This window comes from Corvus hawaiiensis, chromosome Z (genome assembly GCF_020740725.1).
Source record: "Corvus hawaiiensis isolate bCorHaw1 chromosome Z, bCorHaw1.pri.cur, whole genome shotgun sequence".
Classification (NCBI taxonomy): domain Eukaryota; kingdom Metazoa; phylum Chordata; class Aves; order Passeriformes; family Corvidae; genus Corvus; species Corvus hawaiiensis.
In genome coordinates this window covers 67,342,136-67,366,406 of record NC_063255.1, presented here as the reverse complement: position 1 = coordinate 67,366,406, position 24,271 = coordinate 67,342,136, and the positions used below count along the sequence as shown (strand labels likewise).

The window sequence follows — 24,271 nt, the reverse complement described above, 5'->3', positions numbered from 1 at the left end:
ACCACTGAGCTCTGCTAAACAGACAACAACATTGTGTAAGCAGATTGCTCTCTCTTTACACCATGCTTTAAAGAAAAATTAAATTCTGAAAACTACTTCAAGCTATCTAAAACTACTTCTGATGTGAGGAATGAAGTAATGCCTGCGGATGTATGTATCTACCAGGAGACTAGAGAGTTCTATCGTAGCTAAGATACTTGACTTAAATATTTTAATCAACTGAGACACCAGCTCCTGGCAGTGAAAGATTAAGAGATGTCTCCATCCTCAGCTCTTTTGAAAACAAATTCCAAACTCATATATTCTAGTAGAAGCGAAGTGAAAAAACTTAAGACTGCTGATGAGGGAATGGCCCTCCTTTGTTTTTTTTAATGTTAGGTATGAGACAAGTAACACACTTCTAGTACTGAAAACAGATTTCTACTTACTCAGACACAACACCAAGCATCCCCAGCAAGCACTATAGCTAGAAGTCCATTCTTCAGAACTGCATGTCCTAGAATTTTATTTGTAAACATTTTTAAGTCTACATTATCTTCTTGCATTCACTCATTTTGCTTTCACCCAGCTGTAGTAAAATATCCCTCTAAAGCTAAGAGGTGAATGAAGAGTACTGGAGAATATACAGGGCAGGAAGTTCAACTCTAAATTGCAATGAGTAGAGAGATAGAAGCTTCAGAGTAGGTTTTCAAAGTAGTGTGACAGAACCCAGTAACAAATCATGCAGGGCAGCCTGAACACAGTGGAAATGTCCAGTTCCCCAGATCCTGAACTGGCCTAGAAGATCTAAGAGTTCAGCTACATCTTTCAAACTGCTGACTATGTGACCAGACACTGCATTCACAGCTTTTATGCCTACAGCACATACTCCAAGTGATCTTGCGCCTCTGCTACCTGTGTATTTTTAGTTTCATTATACAACAGGTTTAGGGGTACCTGGGATGGGTGCATACATTCAAAAATCACAAAGCAAGTGGAAAGAGATGGAAGACAGTTTAATAGTAAACACTAAACATTTTGTACTGTGATTACATCACTGGCAATAATCACTATTGCTTCATTCCCAGTGGATGAGAGTTAGCAAGAGAAAGCACTAGGCTTCAAACACGTTTCCCATATCCACACAGTAATGATTCATATAGAACATAACAGCCTTTTGCGTAGCTGCATTTCTGCAAAGGTACGTGATCTTGCTAACATACGTTCAGCCAAATCCAAAATCAGAGAATTTTGTTTGATTCTACACCGTAAGGGCTAATCTTTAAGCAGTAGGTCAGCTGGAGCTCTTAGGAAGACTTCAGGGTTTAACTGTTGCATAAACTGCAAGAGGATAGAGAAACTACTATAGCCCATGCCATTCAGTCTTTTCTATCATAAAAACCTTGCAGGATGAAAACAGACATTTAATCTTTTTTATAGTTTGATGTCAACTGTTTCCTTGTTCTCCTCTCACAGTGGCTATGAATACTTCTTTGATGGTCTCCTTGTCCAAGTTCCTGCCTGTGAAGAGAAATAAAATATCTAACTGTATTTTACAGAGCAGTACAGAAAACCACATGTGAGTAGCAACCTGATTCTTCTCAGCTAAGAAAATGTCTATTATACCAATGAGTGATAACAGCAGTATGAAAATTAAGGCAACAACAGACTTCAACCTGCTCAAGTAAGGGAAAGGAGAAAAACGAGGTTATTTTTGGTCATAAAACACTTTGCACAGCAAATAGAAATAAATAGAAAATAGAAACATAGAACCTCAGCATTGCAAGCTTTTCAGAAACAAAACTGATTTAAAACATTTTAATGGCTGTAATAACCTTCCTTACAGTTACTGAATATTTGATCCAATATTCAAACTATTCCCATCACCCAATTTATAATTATAGATTTAAAAAATAACATTAAATATGCCAACATAATTTATGAAAACTTAGTATTTTATTTTATTTTGGTGGCACTAATAGAGATAGTGTAGACTCCCCTCAGCTGCAATTTTGAACTGCAGGAAGTTTTGATGGATAACCCTTTGAGTGAGGGTTATGCTGAACATACTCACTGCACTTATTCTAGCCAGGTTAGCCTGATTGCTTTTCACTTGCCAAGTCAGAGGACTGCCTGTGAAAAAAACGAGCTTCTTAAACTCAAGAAGGAGGTGTGTAACTTCCTCTTACCAATTAGGACCAGTCTGTTTGTTCTCTTTTCATCTTCTTTCCAGGCTACAGAAGTCTCTTCTAGGTCATAGAGCTCATGGACACCTTGGACTATCACTTGATGAGATTTGCCTTGAATAGATACCAGTCCCTTATCAGAAAAATAACTGTTAGGGTATATAAATAAAACTTTAAAAATCAAATATATAAGAGGGGAAATAAAACTTTCAAAGTAGTTCAAGCAGGGAATAGTATTTCTGGCAACTATGTACTTGTTAGTCAAAATAAACATATCATATCAATCATCACTTCTACTCATTAACATCTATTTTCACATCTCCTTATTTTGTTAAAGGCTAAGAATTACACTTTACCTTCTGCTCCTTGTTTGGTCAGTACCTAGCCTGCTCAAGCAAAAATTAAATGTCATCATCTACTATGCCTCTTTGAATACATATGTGGAGTTTGACATAGGAGTCCATGAAAGCCTGCCTGCCAACAAGATGATGTAAAATGAACAAGAATGTCTGATTGCAGATTATTCCAATTAAGCTCTTATGCTCAGCATATATACTTTTCTGAAACAGAATCTCTGAATATTAGAGAAAGAACAAACATTTGTGAAGTAGAACAACTAGCAACAGAATTAGAAGGGATTACTGTCAGAGTGAGTCCATTAACCCACATATCAAAAGCTCTATTAAAATAGTTTTCATTACTTCACAGTACAATGTTCTAAAATATTTTAGTGGAACACATTCTGTAAAGCATGTCTTATAATTCCCTAAAGAAAAAAAGAGTTAAAAATATTTCATAAAAAAAGTCTCCATTGACCTATTAGTTGGAATTCTATGACTATTACTGCCGAAAGGGTTATGATTGCAGATAAAATAAAAACAAAAAGCAACAAACTTTGAAACCCATTCTGTAATTAGTTGCTTGGGGTTCATTTGCTTTGGTGTATTTGTCTGTGACTGAGGAACAGCACACATCACAGGCCTCACATCTCAAAGTATTAGTTTGATTCTAATGCTCAATACAACAAAAACGTACTTGTGCCTGGCATTACCGCTTTTCAGGTAGCTTCAGATACATCAGTGGCTACTTTCTTCCATTTGTCAGGAAGGGGAAGAAAAGGCTACTCTAATTTTGTTGCTGAAAAAGCATGAAAACAACTTTCCTTCCAATAAAATTAAAATAATTATGTTGCTATATATGATGCACAAGTGTTCTCAGGAAACAAACCAGAGCTTTACTTTCTTTTATTTCTTACAGCCTGCCAAATGACTGACTGGATTCTCATTTTTTCATTGTTTATTTGGCTGCTTGATATAAGGTAAATTAAAATAAATCCTGAATTTTCACCTCTACTCCTCTCAGAACCAGGCAAATGAAACACATATGAAGTGTCCATGAAGATGAATACTTATGAGCTGCATCTTTAAAACTACAGCCTGAAAATGCTGTAAAATGTTAACTGTAGACCAGAACTACTATTGCAACCCTATGTGATGCCAAATTGAATTTCTGCATATTACGGTAACAATTTTAAGTACACCTAGCAATCTACAGGATCCAGTCTATAGTACCCGAACACTAGATACGTGAGATGGATGATATCTTTCAAAGCAATGGAGGTGGAAAATGAAAAGTGATTTAACTGTGTCTTGATTTTTAACCCTGCCACTGATGTTTGGAACTGTACATCTGCCCTCTCCATTCAAAACAAGTAGGATCAATGTTTGCTCCTCTACCTCCTCTTGCTATCTTCTGAGTCATTCATGGAACAACAACTTGCTACTCTCCACTTCATCTGCTCTGCTAGAGTGATCCAGCAGCACCTTTGATAGGTCTGTAACTGACAGCACACTGCAGTTTTTTAGGTGTAAAGATGAAAAGTACAAAATAAGGAAGCTTGGAATTTCTGACTAACCTTCAGTCTTATGATATCCATGGTGCACCCATTCTTATCTTTCAGAGCCTTCTCCCATAGAAGATTCTATGAAAAGAAAAGTTGTTTCCATAAACAAAATGGCATGAGATGAGTTTCTATAAAAAGCCACAATAATTTTTTGAGTTGACAGTGATGTATCACTTACCTGAATAAACAGATTTAAGTTTTCTTCTTTTATATTTCCTGGAACTTCAAATGTTACTGTAATTATAGCCTGCAAATGAGAAGACACACTTATTATTACCACACTGAATAAACACCTTGTTACAGTAATTTCAAAAAGCGTTCTTTATAACTTGGCCTCATAAAAAGGCTAGTATATGACAACATCAAATTTAAAAAAAAAATCTCTACTTCTGTTCTGCTCTAATTTGCTAAATTAAGCTCTACTTTTTGTTTCTGTTTGGGTCTGCACTTACAGGGCATACACAATGCTTTGAACAGTTGAATGCCATTAGCTGCTACCATGTAATTCTTTGCTGTAGAGACTATTATGATCAAGCTTTCAAATATGGATAAGAATGCTATTTTCTTGGCATACTGATCTTCATCACAATTCTATAACAAAAAATAATCAACATATATGAAAAGCTGTATATGAACAGACTATGTAGGAACAGATCTAGAAAATAAAAATGTCTGAAGTTTTGTTCCAAAGCAACCTCCAGCTTACTGCTCAGGATCAATTATTATCAAAAGAAAATATAAAAATAAAACCTGTAGTTTAAAATTAACCATTTTTTAAAAGACAAAATAAGTCTTGTTTTTGTAACTGTAACTGCTCAATGGTACAGAAGAACAGAAAGAGATTTACTTCCTGTAATCCTTTCACACAACTACTTTCAGATGACTAGTCTAACTTAAAGAAAATTGAAGCACCAAGCAGCAAATGTTTGTCTAATGACCAAGTAAACTTATCTAAACAACCAAGACCTAACACCCTGCGCAGCTTCAAAGCACAGCAGACAGAAGTTCACTGTGCTCCAAGCATAGTGCCGTTTGTTTCTGTTGACCTTCTACACAAAGATAATAAGTACACTTTATCGTCCAACAAGGACTTGCAGCCTACTGTGAGAAGTGTTCTGCCCTCATTTATGCCTCAAATGTCTCAACAAACATCTTAAATATGTGGGTGTTAAACTAAACAGAGATAGTTAAGAATGAATTAATACAAGGATGCTATAACTCATAACATTCAGGAAGACTTCTACTTAACTTTTTTATCTACTTTAGTGATCTATTAAGACTCTATAACTGAGCTTATTAAGAATTTTAATTAAACAAAAACTATCAACATTGTCATCGTAATTGTAACTAAGCATGAACTGATTTTATATTTAATCTTTAGTTCCAAAATTAGATTATATTTGCCTTTTCCTGTTTTCAGCACTAGCAACTCCACAGTTAAAATACGCAGCTCAAGAAGAAAAATACAGGCATTGTATGTATCATATTTTGATCTGAAAATTAAATTTAATCATCGAAACTATCTGAAGGAAAGCACACTTTTCTAAGACACTTAGAAAAAATAGAAGTTTTTACTTTTTGCAGCCACTCACGGGACTTGTGGCCTATGGGTGAACCCCACCCACCTAGTATGGATACCCCAAGGAGGACTGTGACCCATAATTCAACCAGAGAGATTTTGTTTTGGACAGAAAACTTACAGGACAGACTGCCTACAAATTTAAGACATTTTTCTGCAAATACTTTAAAAAAAGTAGTCCTATTTGTTTCACTAATACTCTCCATGTGAATCAACAAATGACATGACTGTCCGGAGCACTTGAAGCTTATAAGCTATTTTTGAAAGTGAGGCTCAACATAGCCATTTAGAATCTATCTACAACAAAGCACATTCCTTTTGTGTAATCTAGGTAACCTTCCAAATACCTTAGAATACGTTACTCCCTTACTGAAACCTTCTGAAATGGTAACAAAATTAGCATGCAATATCGAACAACCCCGTTGCTGCAAAAACAGCAAAGCAGCAGTTTTGGTAATTACCTTATCTAGATGTGCATGTGTTGTCTTTACATGCTCAAGCTTTTTCTGCAAACTGAAAATAAGTGAAGTTAAATGTCGCATTTGAGTAGGGTGGGCAAAATGTCATTATTATGAAATTTTAAAAATTCCAGTATTGCAGAGCAAAACTGAAACATCAAAGATAGACTATATATTCAGAATAAGATTAAACGGTTAATTCAGTTTTAATTTCAAAATAGAAATGTTTAATTATATTTGTTTGATATAGTTAATTGTTTGTGTTAGAAAATTAGGGTTTTTAAAACATAATGAGAATTATAGTCCTGATTTGCAGTACCTTCAGCATTAAAAATATTTATACCTCAATGAATACAACACCCTTGGTACTCCTTTGTGCAAAAAAAGGGCAAACTACATCATTAAAGCAAGCAAGAAAAAATTAATCACTAGAATTTATTAAGTTAATAGATGTTGATTGTTTTAAAAAACTTTACAATTATTTGAAAATCAAGAAGAAAGGAATGTACAAAGCTGTTGCTTATGAGAACAAAATCTGTAACACTAAGTGAAATGCTATATACCAACTTCCACTTCTCAGCCGTAGAGCTCATTTCTACTGTGCAGTGTGCCTGCTAAGTTAAAAGAGATCCTCTCTACTTGATAAAGGAACTTGGGGACTTCTTTCGTAAACTAATATATAGGGTCTTAAGGCATCTTTTTGGGTGACAACATGTAATTTTACTGCGGCTTTAGATTTCACATCCACATCTGTCTTGATTAATCAAGATAGCACAAAATTTCTTCAAATACCATCTTCTGTACTATTTCTGTTTTCTCTCTGTCTTATGAATAACACGCAGAGAAGAAATACTGAGCACAAGTCACTACGATGACAACTCTCTGCCACTTCAGAAAAGATTGCCCATAAAAATCCCTCCTCCTAATTTGATGACTGTAAATTTTAAGAAGCCTTTATGGTGGGGAAAAAAGGCACTGTCTGCTACAGAAGTAACATTTCACATTCCTACCTCTCCCATCTGCCTTGTTTTCCTGTCTTATTCTCATACTGCCCCTCACAGAATCCAGAATTCTTGATGTGTTTCCTCTGACTTCAGGGTATATACAGACTACAAGGTTCTACCACTCAGTCACATCAATCAGATGTTCCATCTGTCTGCTATGCTGACAGAAATCCTTACTGCTGTTAAAAGAACAAATTTATTAATGTACTGGTGTGTAGTTGTGTTCAAGTGGTGCTGGATGCAAACAATTTTTCTGCTCTGTCTTGGGGTGACTTTATGTTGTATCCCATATCACTGCCCCATGCCCAGAAATTAATTTTGTGCCTTTCTATAACTTTAAACTGAGCCTGAAAGGGGGGAGGAAAAACTGAGCAGAACTTTTTCAAAGCAGTTTCGCAGTTTTGTTTTCATGTTTCAAGGACACAGAGATAAGGACTTCTCTTGCTTCTAACAGCATCGGCGGAAGCGGGAGGAGGCAGCTTGCTTTCCAGCCAGCTTTCGGCCAGTTTTTCAGCTTCTCTGTTCTCCGGAGAGAGACGGAGAGTTGGACTTTTGGTTTTTTCTGGAATTTCGGATTTCTTTCCCTTTTTCTGCTGGACTGTTTCAATATCAGAACACATTGGGAGGACTTTTCACCCAGCACAGAGGGCCTGAGCCTGGGCCAAGTCCCAGCTCCAAGGAAGAGGGAAACCAAAGGGGGGACTCTAACATTTTCCCAGGTTTTTCTCCACAGCGAAAGATTTTATTATTTAGCATTATTTTCCTTTTCCCGGGTGTTTGTTAAATAAATGGGTTTTATCTCTTTCACTTTCCATTGAAGAAAAAGTTTCTTTTTTCCCGAACCTGGTGGGGGAGGGGTGGTTTGTGGCCTGCCTTCTCTCAGAGGATATATTTCTAATTTGTCCAAACTGGCACATGCTCAGATGATGGCACAGAAACCACCACTAATATTTTATGTAGGACTTTCTGTACCTATGAACTAAAAACGGGGTAAGCAATTTTGCTGTGCAAAGTTCAAACATAAAACAAAATAAAATAAACTTCATTTAAGTAGTCTACAATCTTCTTGGTACTTCTAGAATTTGTCTTTAAATGCTGACATTTTAGAGTGTTTTCTCTGTTTTAATACCAAATATTGAGAAGCTCTAAAGTAACTGAGTGAGATAGGAGAGAAGACTAGACTGAGGACAGCAATAAAGACTTTTTGTCAGCTCCTTAAGGACTTTCTCAGAAGTGCTGTGGACTGCAGCACTTCCTAGTAAACTTTGCACAACACCACCTAATACTACAAGTAATCAGATCGAACTGTGACTTGCTGTTATAAAGAACAGTCGTTTTCTGGCTCATATCTTCTTCCTGCTTTATCCCTGTTGTGTGGCTCCAGAATTAATCAATTCAGTTAATTGATCCTTAAGCATGAATTTAGGATCTGGCTTTTGAACTACTAATTATCTATTGCATCTAAAGGATGTATCAGCTTCCCTCCTCCCTTAACTTTCTTTTGGATGCCTAGTTTGGTATTTCCCTGATGCTGCCATTGACAGCAATTTTGAAACAAACATTACAGTATTTTACTGATCGGACAAAAGCCAGTGCCAGCAAAAAAAAAAAAAAACAGCTATCAGTTCAGAGGCAAATCTCACAAGTACATGTTATCTAATAGAGGTTACTAATTTGCATGTCCTGCAATTTCTCTCTTCTGTGAATGAGAAAGTGGCTCCATTCCATTATCTGAAGTGAAAAGTGTGCATCCAGGAAGAAAAATGAAGCTGATAGTGCCCTCAACTGCATATTCCCCCCTTTCCTTTATGATTGCTCCAGTACTCCTCCCTCTCTTTGCTGAGCTTCAGCACACACAATGAACAAAAAGACCTTTTCCCCTTCCTTCCCATTTTACTTCTGCACCCATCTAGGATGCTGAAGCATGCATTTGGCATCAAAAAACCCCAGGAATGAGAAACACAGTGATCAGAATTTGTAGAGCCTCTGTTTGCTGTGGAACCTCAGTCCCTCACTCTCTTCTGTGAAATCTAAGGAGGCCTCCAATCCATCATGATACAAAGAAGAAAAATTTTGAAATGCTTTAAAAGAACCAGAGAAGTATACAAATCTACTCCAATACTGATATTTAACAAAAACTTGCATTTTGGGGAAAAAAGCCAACCAACCACACACACTCTGTCAAATTTACTTTGTAAGATCAGAAAGGTTTTTGCAGGCATTTGAAGAGGAAAAGAATTCCAACTGGTAATACCACTTACAAAGCAATTATGTGACTATCCTGGTCTAGACACAACAGACTAAACTAGAATTTGTAACAGAAACTCAAACACAAATTTGAGCCAGGATTTGCATGTGTCTGTTTCATACACAGATATTTTTTCTAATAGAAGACAGCAAAATTATCACCATACCTTACTCCAGATAAACTGTCGAAAGCATGTAGGTCCAAGACATTAGAGAGATCAACTCTAAACAGAGGGGAAAAAAGAAAGCTTTGTATTTTTGGTGTATTTAAATATCATGTTTTAAAGATGTTCACTGAAGCTTATGTTTCTTTTCCTGTCTATCACACTAATGCCATTAATACTTATCCTTATTTTTGGATATCAGTGGTTGGTACTGTCTTCTACAAGGAAATGCTGTGTTTATTTCCACAGTAATATGTAAGAACAGAAAAAAAATTTTTTTAAAAATACAGTAAAATACAAGGTATTTTCAAAAAAGATGATAAAATCCCTTATACTGAATGCCTGAATAATAAATGATTTTCCCTAAATGGGAAAAGGAACCTTGAGCCTCTCAAGACAGACACAAACCCCTGGAATATATGTAGCTTATACTGACACACTGTTAGCAAATGAAACTGAAATAACTTTATGAAGCAAGCACAACTACGAGGAATTTAAACTCTATGATTTGAAACAGACAAATGAAAAGTGTTACACAGAATAGGCAGTACTGATAATACCTGCTCACAAGAATGGCTACCTACAAACTTGCATAAGAATTTTTTCTTTACAAAGCAATACAGACTATAGATTTCAATGCTAATAGCAACTGATAGCTTTTCAGATGCAGTTAATGATGTGACTAAATAAAAAGAACATGAGAGGTTAAAAAAAAAACCACCTCTGGAATACAACCAGAATTATTAAACTTTACATTCAACAGTAGTTGTACCAAGCAGTTTCTAAGATGAAAGATTTATAATGTAATATACAAACAATTCCTGTGTAAAATTCACGACCACCTCAGTGCCAGTTGTTCTCAGCAGTGTTCTACAAAATCACACAGAAACCCTCCCTTTTAAGTGTGGGCTTTTGCAGGACAAACCCCCTTAAAAAGGGTATGTCATAAATAACATTCTAATAAATTAATTTTGTGCTTATTTCACTTTTGGAATGTTTAATAATGGAAGAGACCCTATGTGACATTTGCAAAAGAATATTTACAAGTAACTAAGAATTGTCATCGAGGACTGAATCTGAAGTTCACGCTAACTCATACCCAAAACATAGAGCTAGCTGGCATCAGACACCATAGAGTACTGTGAAGAGATCACATATTGGATCTCCCACTAAAGGACATTTAAAACACAAAGCATGTAGTTTAATATCTTCTTCAAAATTAGTCCTGTCTGATGACCCAACAGCAGCAAGTGTTTTTCTCTACTATTTCCAACTACATTTGACAATAACTTTAAAAAGCCAAGTATACTCCATTAAGGTTATGACTATTATCTTCCCTTTAAATTTGCTTAAATCAAAACCCTGTATTTTAGGAACATTTACCACAAGAATCCACTAATTGATGTAAAAGTGCACAAATCAGTCCTAGCAGTCTGGAAGATACACTGCTCTCCTAATGCTCCTGGGAATACAATATCCACTTAAGTCCTTATTAAAAAAGAAACTCGAGTCAGAATTTCAATTAAAAATAGCAAAAACAGTGCAATGACTTTTCTCATTCTTATAACTTCCTTCCCCTGCTTTCAAAGTCATTTTGTAGTAACAACTTATTTGCAGCAGCAATTATGAGAATAATACTTAAGGTGATACAATAAAAGGAAAGCACTGTAGTGCACATGACCAATTATTGGCTCAAAACCAACCTGGGCTTGCAAGCTGCTCTTCATTTACAAGATTGGTTGTGGCCAAGAGTGTCCTGAGGTGCATTAGCAAGAGCACTGCCAGCAGTTCATGGAAGGTGATCCTGCCCCTCTAGTCAGCTCTAGTGAGGCTGTGCCTGGAGAGCTGTGCCCAGTTCTGGATTCCTCAGTACAGGCAAGATATGGAACTCATGGAGGGGTCCAGGGGAGGGCAACAGAGATGATTAAGGGACTGGAGCACCTCACTAATAAGGAAAGGCTGAGGGAGCTGGGCCTGTTAAGACTCAGAGAGATGACTGAGAGGGAACCTCCTCAGTATATACAGGTGTCTGCAGGGAGGTGTCAGAGGGTGGAGCCAGGCTCTACTCAGTGGTGCCAGGCAACAGGACAAGAGTCAATGGGCAGAAACTGACACACAGGAAATTCCACCTGGACATGAGCAAGAACTTCTTTACTGTGTGGGTGACCAGGCACTGGAACAGATTGACCAGAGAGGCTGTGGAGTCTCCCTCATCAGGGATATTCTAGAACCATCTGGACACAATCCTGTGCCATGTGCTCTAGGATGACCCTGCTTGGCAAGAAGGCTGGACCGGATGACCTACTGTGCTCTCATTCAACCTTGACTCATTCTGGGATTCTGTGATTCTGTGATATGAACACTAACAATGAAAAATATAAATTAAAAAAACATTTTTACTTCCTCAAAAAAAAATTCCAGATGCTTATTAATAAAATAAATTTTGGATTAAATATTTCAAATTCAATAGTTTTCCTTTAATCAAGCTGATCTAAAAGAACACTTTAAACTGTCACAAAAGAAGCAGGATCTAGTACCTAGTAATAGTGGCCATTTAATACCTTGATCTTTGTGTCTCTAGAATTTTAACAAGTCCATTTATTGACCTAAAATAAAACAGAAAAATTTTTAGATGAAAATACAACTGTGATATATTGTTTGAATACATTAAACACGAACAGCATCATGTGAAATAGCCCAACTCTGTTACCAACTTCTATATCCATCAGATATTTGGGTTGAGATATTTGGTTTCCACCCACAGCTGGGGAACTTCATGAGTTCTGACTGGATATCACCAGGGAGAACATCATTTTCCTATCCAAAGCTCTTACCAATACACTCTGCTGCATCTAAGCATTTTTATTTTCATATAATTTTCAACTAATACAGTTGTAAAGTATTTAAAAATTTTTGTGTTTAATTTGGCTTATCATGGTATTGATAGAAAGAGTCATCACTAATCTGATTCAGACCAGTGGTTCTTCTGCTCCCATGACAATTGGGACTTCCTCCATATATCTCTGCATTTGCTACTGGACTCATATTTACCAGTAGATTTTTTTTCCACTTCTGCTAATTCTGAAAAATGGCAACAGCTGCTCAGAAATGGAAAAACATGAACACTTAAGACAAAGGCCTGTACTTGGTATATAACATCAAATCCTACCTAGATAGGCAAAATGCGAAGGTTGCGTAAGCACACAGGAATACCTTTAGAAAGAGGCAGTCTCTTTTCCCTTATAAACGTATCAATTTGTCTCAATCTAATAATGAAATATAATTTCTATTCTAAGAACAGGGAAGAAGTAACTATGTTTAAATTAATTTTTGAGGCAGTACAGTGTTACAGGTATGCCAAAAGTTTCATACCTCACAGATGTTCTGACTTTATTCAATTCTTCCTCTGAAACCAAATCTGTTTTATTGATGATTACAAGATCAGCTAATGCAACCTGCCTATGTATGCAGAAAAAAAAAAAGAGAAAAAGACAACACGAACAAATACTTTATCTGTAAGGCAGAAACATCATCTCTCCTACAGCCCCAGAAGATAGTATCAACCTTGTTAGTACAGAAGGGCAAGCATTAATCAAACCAGAACATCATGGAAAATGATTAAAGTACTACTGGCTTCTCCTCAATGTGTTCTTCTGTGCCGTAAGAGACTAAACCAAGGCTTGCTAGATTCTTTTGTTTCAGGGTTGGTTTTGTTTGTTTGTTTGTTTGTTTGGTGGGGTTTTTTATGTCATCTAAATCAAAGTGCTTAGCGATTTAACAACTTCACAAATTCCTATTTGTCTTGCATGTAGTCCTTGGAATGCAATTATTTGAAGTCTCTTTGCTTTATGAAGACTTCAATTGTTACAATTACCCTTAATTATTGTGGCAACAAATCCAGTAAAAAGTATTCCTCTATCTCCAGTTCTACTTCAAGCATGATAGATCCCAACATGAAACTTTTAATTCCCCCCAACACAGGTGCTTCCCACTCAATTAAATAAAATCCCACCACTATTACAATAGAAGAGTCAGATCTTGGCAGAGAGATCAAATGGAGCATGAAGTTACTTTTCTGTATTTTACTTCATTACACCAATCTATCTTGGTTTAAGCAAAGCAGGAGAAAAAAGCTCTATAAAAGAAAAAGAATCCATCTCCAATGAATTTCTACACAGTGCAATTCCTAACTGTGATATATAAATTAATTTCTACATCCATACCGAGATGCTTCATTGATAAGGCCTTCTGGTTTCACCTCTGTCAAGTGCTAAACAAAAATTAAAATAATTAATCAAATTCAAATTAAATTTAAATTCATTTGCAATTAAAGAAAGTCAAACCCAAATCAGCTGAGGTCTGTTTTTCAACAAAGTATTGAGGAAGATGGCATTTAGAATCTTTCTGTTAAATTATGGTGAAGAAGTACATTTATACATTCACCATATTGTAACTACCTTAACGCAAACTCTTCTAATTAATTTTATTATTAGAATACTAAAGAGTTGGAAAACTTTATAGTATTTATTTTAATTGCTTTTCAGCTTTACAATGAAGTAAAAAAGTCACCATGACATACAATAACAATGAAAAAATATATCTGGAAGAAAATGAAGGTTCAGTAATTTTACAAATGAGTTTGAACTCAACCATGTTAAAACCCAGGCTAGGCTTACAATACAGCATTTCATATATGTAACTTCACACTCTTCTTCTTTGAAGGACTGTAGAAGACAAACTGTACTTTGATAGTAAAAACTGGTAATTTTTTCCAGGTTTGTATGAATAAACCGCTGCTCTTTGGCAAGTTTGTCCAAGATCAGAAGCTGCAGGAGTCTCAGTATCATCTCCACTTGTCTGCCCAAGCTAATGTCTTCACAGAAGAATTAGTAAAAGGGAAAAAATACCTGTATCTCAAGCAGCAACATAAAGTTTAGCAACACAAAGCCTTATTTAATTTAGGCACAGCAACAGACGACACTGAAGCAGCAAAGGTCTAGCTACAAGTTATTTTCTGCCCACTCTGCCATGGAGGCAGGAATCTGAAGGAGATGAACATCACAGGCATCTGGAGGAAGTAAAATTTCAAACTGGTGCTGTAATACTAGTAAGAACTTGCCACTTATGCTTAAATCTCTGGGAAGATTAGAGTCCTGTGCATTCCTTCATCAGCTCTAAACACATCAGGAATATTACTTTAAAATTTGGGTTTCAAGTTACAGAAATATCAAATTAAAACTGGAAGCAACTGTCACGGGAAATATATAGATTTTAAAAAACCTAGAAAACTTCTTTTTCCTTACTGGAATTATCAGGCATCTAACAGGATTTTACTTGAAAAACAAAAATAGGTTATTGCATATAGTCGGTCTCTCATGTTTAAAACAAACAAAATTATTTCCTGATTGTGCACAACCTAAGTGGAGCATAACAACAAGATGACTGTCAGGCACCTCTCCTCTGACCTTTTCTTTGTAATCCTCTGTGTATTGATTCCATTCAATTAATTTTAGGTTTGTCGCCCTGAAGAGAACAAATGTTAGTAGTCTAGATGTCAAGTCCTGGAAGTTGAGGACTGCAACTTCACCTGTCCAATTGTTTGCCCTCGATTAAAAAACTTAGTATTTCAGACTGCTGTGTGACAAACCCATTAGAGTGATAACCCATGGTATTAATTACCACTTCAGTTTCAATTCAGCTGACTGGCCAAGGGGATGTTTGTCAGCTTTTCTTGTGATGGGTTAGTTCTTTGAAGCATGACATACTTAAATTGCTGCCTATTATCTCAATGTCATTACCATGCTTTCAAAATTCTTTGAATAACAAGCAGTTGTTGAGGTCAAGCTTTGCAACTAGAGGAACTGAACAAGTTAGCAAGTCCTTTCATACAAGGAAAAAGTTGGTTTACCTAGTACACAACCGAGAAAGTCTGAAGTTCCTACTATTCTGAGTAGAAGTCAGTGTTTTACAGGTTTACTGATTAGATAATGTTCGTTTTCATCGAGCTGTCAAGGGTAATAGTAGATAGAAAATGTGAATATTCCAAAGCATTTTTGAGTTGTTTCTGTTATACTACTTGAAAGTTTAAATATTTAAAAAACTAATTTTCAAACAGTAATAATTTAGTGCTGCTGTGTGGAACACAATTATATTTGACTTAAAGACAATAATTCAGCACTGCATAAAGAAAAAGATAAACAGAACAACATTTTTGCAAGCAATAAAACACATCTGAATGAGTAAGAGGGAACCCATCTGAAAAGGGGTTGACCAAAAACATGGTATGATTTCTTGTGCTAGTTGAGCTGATTTAGAAGATGGCTCCTGCTTAAAAGGGCCAGTCAACCCTCCCCCTCACTCTTCTACCAACTTCTCCACAAACATCCTTGCAGAACACAGTGAATGTAACTTGCCAAACTGGCTCGCTATGAGGTTAGAGTTGTTCTGTCCCAGTGCAATACAAATTGATGAGAAGACAGGACTGCTACCCTTTTGGTAACACAGCTATGAGATCAGCACAAATGAAAGGAGAAACTCAAGTAACCCAAACAAAAAAACAGGAAGAATCACTCGCTTATTTTTAAACCATTATTCTTCAGTTCTCTGAACCATTTGCAGCCATTGTAAATGCAGAAATATTAAAAACACTTCCACAGCATGTAATTTTTATATGATGAAGGCATTTTTTCTTATGGTCACTTTTTTTTGAATCCTGCAAAATCAATACCCAATCAAAGCAGTAACCTTCTAAGTTACTAAGCTGTAAATAATTATATTTACACCAACCTATTAAAAAAAAAACCCAAACAACTGAAGTATTTGATTTAATCAATATTTTTGCTGACCCGAGCTCACTGTTCTGTATGTCTGTTCTTACATTATACTTTATATACAGATTACTCTTATTACCTGCTGGTTTTGTCTGCTTCCATATAACATTTTTATGTGAAGCAGTACCAGGACACCTGTGCTCTCATTCCTCTCCACCACAGCTGCCATTACATTAGCACCCTTCCCAGTCTGAGCCCTAACTCAATTGTTACTATACTGTTCTTAGTCCTCTCCTTCAAGTAACACAGACCAGTGACCAATTTCTCCAAATGCCTGCTTGGAATAAAAGCAAGATTCCTGAGTGAAGTGATAGAACTAGAAGGAACCAAGCACTTAGCAAGCTGACAACTCTTGTCAGACATGTTGCTGTGTCTGTAAGAATCTGAATTCCTGCAAATATCAGTACTCCTTGTTCCCACTCAAAACATAGTAATGACGAAATACATCCTCATTTAATGTAAGAATTATAGCTATTGTAAAAATTAATTAACCCACATGAACATTATTGCAATAGCTGTTCCAATGCTGCAGTTTTAAACCATGTAACAAATCCAGTAACTTACGTTCAATCCATGCTTTGCATCAACAACAGACACAATACCTAAAACAAAATATTAAAATTGAATAGATATGTGCTGAAAGCAGCTGGCAGTTTAATAACTTGCAAAGCTCCTGTACAAAGGTAACAATATCAGCACATATACAACTAGTTGTAATAAACTGAAAGCATTGGAAGTATCTGCACGTTACCTACATATTCTTTTATTCATTATCATATCTGTGGTAGTAAAATGTCTACAGAACCAGGTGAGAAATTAGAAGGTAGATGCCTCATCTTCCACAACAGCAAATTAGCTGAGGTATGCTTTTACAGAATATTGAAACAAATTAAGGGACTAACTGATGCATGCAATTGTTCTTATTGTAAATGACCAGGAATTTGCAAGTCTCTGGAAGAAACTTAGGAAGCTCTTTCTTATTGAACTTAATGTTTCCTTCCTTGGCTAGATGGCTATTTCACAGACAGACCAAAATGTTAGTAGGGCATTTTTTTTAAGCCACAGTTACTTTTTTCCTATATTAAAAAATTGTTCTTTATATCATATCTTTATATGCTCATCTGCATATAATGATGATTTATCTTTCACTACTCTCAGGTTTTTATTGGAACACAGCAAATATTAGAGCCAACAAGTACAATAGGCAAAAGGCAGAAGCATTCAGGTGTCGATACGTTACAAGTTCAGAAAAATAAGAAACCCTTTAGGAAACACTGCATTGCAGGAGAAGGGGGGAAGGAAGAAAGAGAAAAGAAGTGTGCTGTAATATTACTTCTAAATAAGGTTCTATAACATCTAGCTAATGAGAATTGTCCCCCCCTTACAACACAATCAAGATCTGTCCATATCTGATCCCTTAGAAAAACATTACCAACTTTTGTTGCATTTAGCAAGATGAAACATCTCACCAAGTAGATAAAAAAGCATCAGAATAAGCAAGGATACCTCTGTGACCAAATATGGCAATGTGAAAACCAAGTTCATTCACTTCGAACATTTTCTGGAACCTCGCCTTAAACACCAAGAATACATTACTCTAAATCCAGATATGAAATGCCAATACACAGGAAAACAAGCTTGCATTTCTTACCATCAAGATAGATGTCACTTCCCAGCTCAGAATCCACCCAGAACATGGAGGCCACAGCTCCTAAGAAGTGCAGTATATATACAGTTGCAAAACTGAGATTTTTCCAATAAACTACCAACATTCAGGTATTTCATAGAAAAACTATTTGTAGTGCTAGTAAGATCAGTAATTAAAGTCATTCCAACACCTACCACTGTCCACCTGAAGTGATCAGATGCAGTCTTTCAAACACCACTCTGTATCAAACCCAAATACCTTTTTGTCAGTTGTTCACAGTGCTTACTCATGCAAGATACAGCAAGGGCCACAATATGAAATCGTTTTCTGTTATCTATTGACTTTTTTTCCAAAAAGCTTAATAGTTTTCCAAGTTGACTCAAGCAGAATTTGTGTGTAACACAGGCCAAATCAATGTCCTGTCTTTTGAAGAAAATTACTTTATAATGACAACTATTTAGCTTTGAGCTGGGAAGCACCAGTCTCCTGAAGGGGAAATAACTGAATTTGTGATGAGAATTTCCCTTCCTCTCCATCTACAACACACTTTTAATGCAGATGTTTTAGAGAAAATTGTTTTAGATAGTTATTCCTAACATGAGCTCAAGTTTAAACACCTTTTTATAATAAGTATTACTAAACAGCACAGAAGGATTTTCTAAAATCTATTATTGCTCTTTAAGAAGAATGTATTACTCTGTTTCACAATGTATTTTAGCACTTCACAAAATATAAAGCCTATCACAACCAGTGTATCATACATCAGATGCTAACAATTTAGACTTTAAAAGGAGGAATGTAGAACATCAAAAGTTTACTGAAAACTACTAGTTTCAGAGTATCCTTCTCTTTGCTAAGCCTAGTGTCTTCTCTTGGTAGTAATGTATTTTAGCTGGATTTCTGCTAAGCTTTAGATTCAATTTAGAGCAAGATCAACCAAACAATCCATCCACAACTTCATATTTGCACCTTAACCAATTCATTGGAGTCTCTACAACAATCAAAGCATAGGTGCCTGACAACTCACCACTTTATATTACAACTGTCAAACTGAACTAACTGGTGAGCAAATAAGCACTTCGTAAAAACAGAATAATTATCATGGTTATGAAAATTGTAATGTGAACTACCTGGATCTGCCAAACCAGTTGTTTCTAACAATATATAGTCAAATTTTCCTCTCCTTTGCATCAGGTTCTCAATTGCTTTCACACCATTGTCCCTGTAAGAAGAAACAATTAAACCTGAGAACAGAGAAAACATGCTAAAGCATATATTTAAATGTATCTTCTGATGCAGAACACAGTGTCAGTATCATCAAAGCAAAAGCTCTGAGTCAGGACAGTCGCAGATTTACAGTCTACAATGAAAATTCAGTTATCATGTTGCTGGTCTAATGTTAGGCAAATTTTAGTTTGCTGCTCCATTTTAGTCTGGAAATAGCTATTTGCCTAATCCCACCAGGTGAATTAAACAAAGATTCGTTTTCAAACACTGAACTGTAAAGGACAGTAGGGCTGTGTAGATATGTAACTATTTGGTTTGGCAGCTGAAATTACAGAAAGAAGGGGTGAGGTAGAAGTGAACCATGTTGCCCTGCCTTTCTACCTCACCTACAACAAGATCAACATGTGCCATTTACTTAAATTAGAGCTGATGTCAGCCTGAAGCAGATGTATAGCATTTATATAAGAAACCAATGTATGTAAAACATAGCAGCAAGACAGCATTCCTTACACCCCAGAACAACAGAATGCAATAGCATCTTCTGTTTTCCACTTACTACCTATTACTATTTAAGGCATAAGACCAGTTCTCCCAAATTTTCAGGACACACAGGCCATGACCTTTATTTACAAACTTAGCACAAACAATCCAGCATTCAAACAAACAGGGTAAAAAACATGTCAAAGAAGCAAATACTCTCTTGCTTTTTAACATGACCATCAGTTTACAGTTTTGGATATTGTTTCATTAGGTCACAAAAGGTTTTCCATTTTCCCTTTCTGATGTATGCAATATTGAAGTAGTAAGGAATGTACAAAGAAAGCAGCAGAGTAAGTATTTAATGAGGAAACTGGGAAACCCGAGTCCTAGTTCCAGCCTACCTGAACTTTCAGCTCTCTACATGGAAGCATATAATACTAACAAAAGAGCGACAGCTCCCTACTCTACAATACCCCAGCGGTGTATAAGTTGGTATTTAGATTACTCTTCTGAAAGACACCAAGTCCAAACCCTGTAAGGCAGCAATAGGAAATAAATTTCTACCTCCTAAATTCCAATCCTGGTTTCATCTGACAAAAGAAGTCTCAATCAATTCTACCATCAGTTTCAGGAATCAAATCCTGGATGTCTTCTCCCTTCCTCAATTCCCCACAATATCCACTGTAAGAACTTGTACAATAGTCCTTCCTTACTTTACTGAACAGCACAAGCAGCCATTTCTGAGCTCCAGCCATTCTTCATAGAGCTCTCCCCCTTGACTGATTGCCAGAGATTTCTCCAAAGCACTTCCTGAAAATACAAATAGTGCTATATTTTTATTCCATAATCTTGCATGACAATGCCTGTAAAACAGAGATACATGGATTATGCTCTTTTCTCCTGAGACCATGTTTCTGACATGTTCTTAAGAAATTTGTATTTTCCATTTAATGAGAAATTTAAAAGCCAAGACAAAGCTCATTCTACAAAGATCAAACCCCACAGGATGATGGTACATCACAAGTGCCACAAACTTTGTCTAAAAGAAAGGGATGCCAGCCTGTGCCTCCATATCAAATAAAGGCTCTGTCTGTATATTTCATTTTAGGCTCCATGACCAGAAAAGTGACATACATCTTTGTTGATGAAAACAAACACACAAAAACCCCCCCACAAACACAGTGCAAACTGTAAGCAATGTAAGCTTCTGACTGTGGTACAGATATGAAATTACAACTAGAGCAATTAAAAATCCTGAAAGCAAAGAGTTCGAAGAACCATAGTCATCAAGCACACATCTCCCCATTTTCTTGGTCTAGGGTAATTTGTCATCTGTAAAATGGCTGAGGGGAAAGGAAATAAAGGAAAATATTATCTACCAACACATTATTTTCATTTCCATTTGCTTGAAATGAGTAGGACAAATTGAAGTATAGCACTTCCAACAGGGTGATATATTAATTTACTTCACTCTGAGGGCCTAAATTTATGTGCAAAACAGATTAATGCATATCACTATTTTATGAAAACCAGCAAAAAGTCTTTCTGCCCTTCTGAAGACTCCAAGGTATGTCAATAATTTCAGTAATGGATTTAAAGTGACAATAGTGTTGGTTTCCAGCAGTTTTAGGTACTTGTCATTATGTGGCAAAAAGAAAGGTTTCTGCACACTTACATACCTTCTCCGAATTCATTCAGAATAACTGCTATTCTTTTATTATGCTGTTCTGTCAGTATGTAATTTAGAAGAGTTGTTTTTCCAGCTCCTAGAAGACAGACCATATTTCTATTAAAATAATATTAAAAAAACCACTTAAATTTTCAAATAAAAACAAAATACTGTTATGCATGCACATGTATACTTCAAGCAAATCTCTTCTAAATATCAGTTTTCATTCTAATATCCTACATTCTATTCTAATGATGTAGAAATTAATTTGTAGAGACATTTGACCCCATGGAACTATCAGGACATTAAATGTCAGTCTTTAATGACTCACAGTTTTTTCATTCATTAAGTGTCAGTACTCTATAAACTTAAAAGTTCCTTACTAGCTGGGCAGTCTTTTCCTAGAAAACTGACTTGCATGCTTCTCTTAACAAAAGGCACACTTAATCTTCTCCCTCTCACTGCCCTTTCTGACCAGTTCTGTCACCAGTAGCCACGGAGGTGCTATTAACTGCCTTTAAACGGGGCATTGTTAATAAAGGTGTTCACAATCTCTGCGATACTCCCTTAGGAGCAGCACAAGATCACAGAATTCTCAAGGGTGGAAGGGATCTCTGGAAATCATCTAGTCCAAACCAGGTGATCACTACAACTAGGGAACCTTCCTTACTCGTCCTTCATTGTTTTTTTTCTGAAACAGTGTGATGCAGCACGAAGTTACAACTTTCAGAACAGTGACGGCGATCCTAAATTTAACCAGCTCCTTACTGTCCATAACTGTGTGTAGAACACAGTAACTATACTGGTCGAGAGGTACGGGAAAGACGCCGAACCTCACGTTTTTCAGACTGCAATGCAGTCTGCATTTAACTGAGCCAAATATGTTGCACTATTCCGACATTAAGTGGCCAAAAGCCGTTTGTCAATCGTGACCTGAACGAAGCGGCCCCTGAAAACTGAGAGATAAAAGGAGAAACGGGAGCTTACGCCGCTGCTCAGAGTGGTCCTGCAAATCCACCTGGACCGGCCGGAGGACCCCGCGCTGCTCAGCCGGCCCCCGGGGCGGAGGCCGCCATCGGCCCCCCTGCTCTGCCCGGCGCCGAGCGGGCCGCCCCTGCAGCCCTGGCCCCACGGCAGCCCTGGCCCCACTGCAGCCCTGGCCCCACTGCAGCCCGCCCGCTGGCCCGGGCCTTCCCTGTCTGCACGCAGTCCCCGCCGCGCGCCCCTCACCTAAGTACCCCGTGATGATCGTCACGGGGATCTTCCTGCCGGAGCTGGCATCGGTCTCCTCCGCGCTGTCGGCGCCTATCGGGATCAGGTCGGGGCAGTCTTCGTCCTCCATAAGAGCGCGGACGGCCCCGACCCCGCCACGGGCGCCCACCTGACGTGTGACGACACGCCTGACGTCGCTCGGGTGGTGTCGCTCGAGTGGCGTCACCGGGGTGACGTCACGCGCCACCACGCCTGGCCCAAACGGCGCCTCCCCCGCTCGGGGTTCTGCGCAGGCGCAGCACAGGGGGGCGGGCCGGGGCGGTGTCAATAAAGGAAATTTTGGTTTACGGCGTGCCTGGGTGGATTGGAGGGGACTGTAGTGGTCGTGGGGTCCAACCTCTCTGCTCAAGCAGGGACATCCCAGAACACACGGCACAGGATTGTGTCAGATGGTTCTTGAATATCCCCAGTGGGGGAGATTCCACAGCCTCTCTGGTCAATCTGTTCCAGTGCTCAGTCACCTGCACAGTAAAAAAGTTCTTCCTTATGTTCAGGTGGAACTTCCTAAGTTTCAGTGCGTTGCCTCTTGTCCTGTTGCCTGGCACTACTGAGAGGAGCCCGGCTCCACCCTCTTGACACCTTCCCTTCAGACATCAATAAGACATTGATGAGGTCCGCTCTTCTCGTGGGGTCATTTCTTCTTGAGTCTGAACAGGCCCAGCTCCCTCAGCCTTTCCTCATAAGAGAAACACTCTCCTTCAATCAACTCTCTTGCTCTCTGTTGGACCTGCTCCAGGAGTTCCATGTCTCTCTTGTCCTGAGGAGCCCAGAACTGGGCACAGCGCTCCAGCTGTGGCCTTGTCAGGGCTGAGTAGAAGGGCAGGATCACCTCCCTCGACCTGCTGGCAAGGCTCTTCCTAATGTCCCCCAGGATACCATTGGCCTTCTTGGCCACCAGGACACTCTGCTGGTCATGGACTTGTTGTCCACCAGGATTGTCATGTCCTTCTCTGCAGAGCTGCTTCCCAGCAGATCAGCCCCAAACCTGGTTCAGACACACCAGGAGCACTGAAGGAGCCCCAGTGTGATGAACAAACCCGCTGCAGGGTGCACGCGCTGTCATCTATCTATAATCAAATAATCAGCAAGGCTTTCTCTGCTCTCCATTAGGGACTGTGAGGGGGCACCATCTGTAAGACACAGCTACAGTTAATTTTAACAGTGTTGTGTGCTCCCCAACTTCTTGTGGGCCGTAGGTTTAGCAAATGGGTTCCATTTCTCCATGTCAGAAGGCATAAATGTAACAGCATTGGGGAGGCACAGAGAAGAGATTGGATGCATGCTGATACGTGCACACACCCAAGACCTAGGTGGGGTTCTCTGCTCTCAAAACAAGGTTCAGTAGCACCAGTTTGAGTACTGCACTTCATCTTGTTTGTATGTCTATTGGCTTGTATGGTAATACATGCCATATGTAATATGAGAAATACTTGGTATTTATCCTTGACTCTTCCTATACTTGTGTAGGTTAAAATATTGAATACTGATAATGTTTGATGATATTCCAGTCTAAATAGTTGGCTTCTTGTTTAGTCATTCTAATTTTAACAAGCATGTGAAAGTCTGGTTTAAGAAATTATAAAATAATTTATTTAATCAATTGATTCAGCTTGTCCTTGGAAATA

The 24,271-nt window shown here is 37.7% G+C and overlaps 1 protein-coding gene across 3 annotated transcripts; it reads right to left on the bottom strand.

Moving 5' to 3' along the window:
• Positions 1-974: 974 nt before the first annotated feature.
• On the bottom strand, positions 975-22,835 carry LOC125319784 (COBW domain-containing protein 1-like). 3 transcript variants are annotated; one of them, XM_048291348.1, is made up of 15 exons: positions 22,605-22,826; positions 21,385-21,471; positions 20,419-20,515; positions 19,129-19,220; positions 18,002-18,061; positions 16,915-16,952; positions 13,744-13,790; positions 12,893-12,979; positions 12,082-12,126; positions 9,524-9,580; positions 6,109-6,160; positions 4,247-4,315; positions 4,081-4,146; positions 2,169-2,298; positions 975-1,500 (listed from the first exon to the last, which is right to left on the bottom strand). In XM_048291348.1, the coding sequence occupies exons 1-15, from the start codon at positions 22,714-22,716 to the stop codon at positions 1,427-1,429; spliced, it is 1,113 nt and encodes a 370-aa protein (XP_048147305.1). In that variant the 5' UTR covers positions 22,717-22,826; the 3' UTR covers positions 975-1,426. The 3 variants fall into 3 exon arrangements, with proteins under 3 accessions (XP_048147305.1, XP_048147306.1, XP_048147307.1); XM_048291349.1 differs by lacking the exon at positions 975-1,500 and having other exon boundaries at positions 2,175-2,279; positions 22,605-22,835; XM_048291350.1 differs by lacking the exon at positions 975-1,500 and having other exon boundaries at positions 2,206-2,314; positions 22,605-22,835.
• Positions 22,836-24,271: the final 1,436 nt, after the last annotated feature.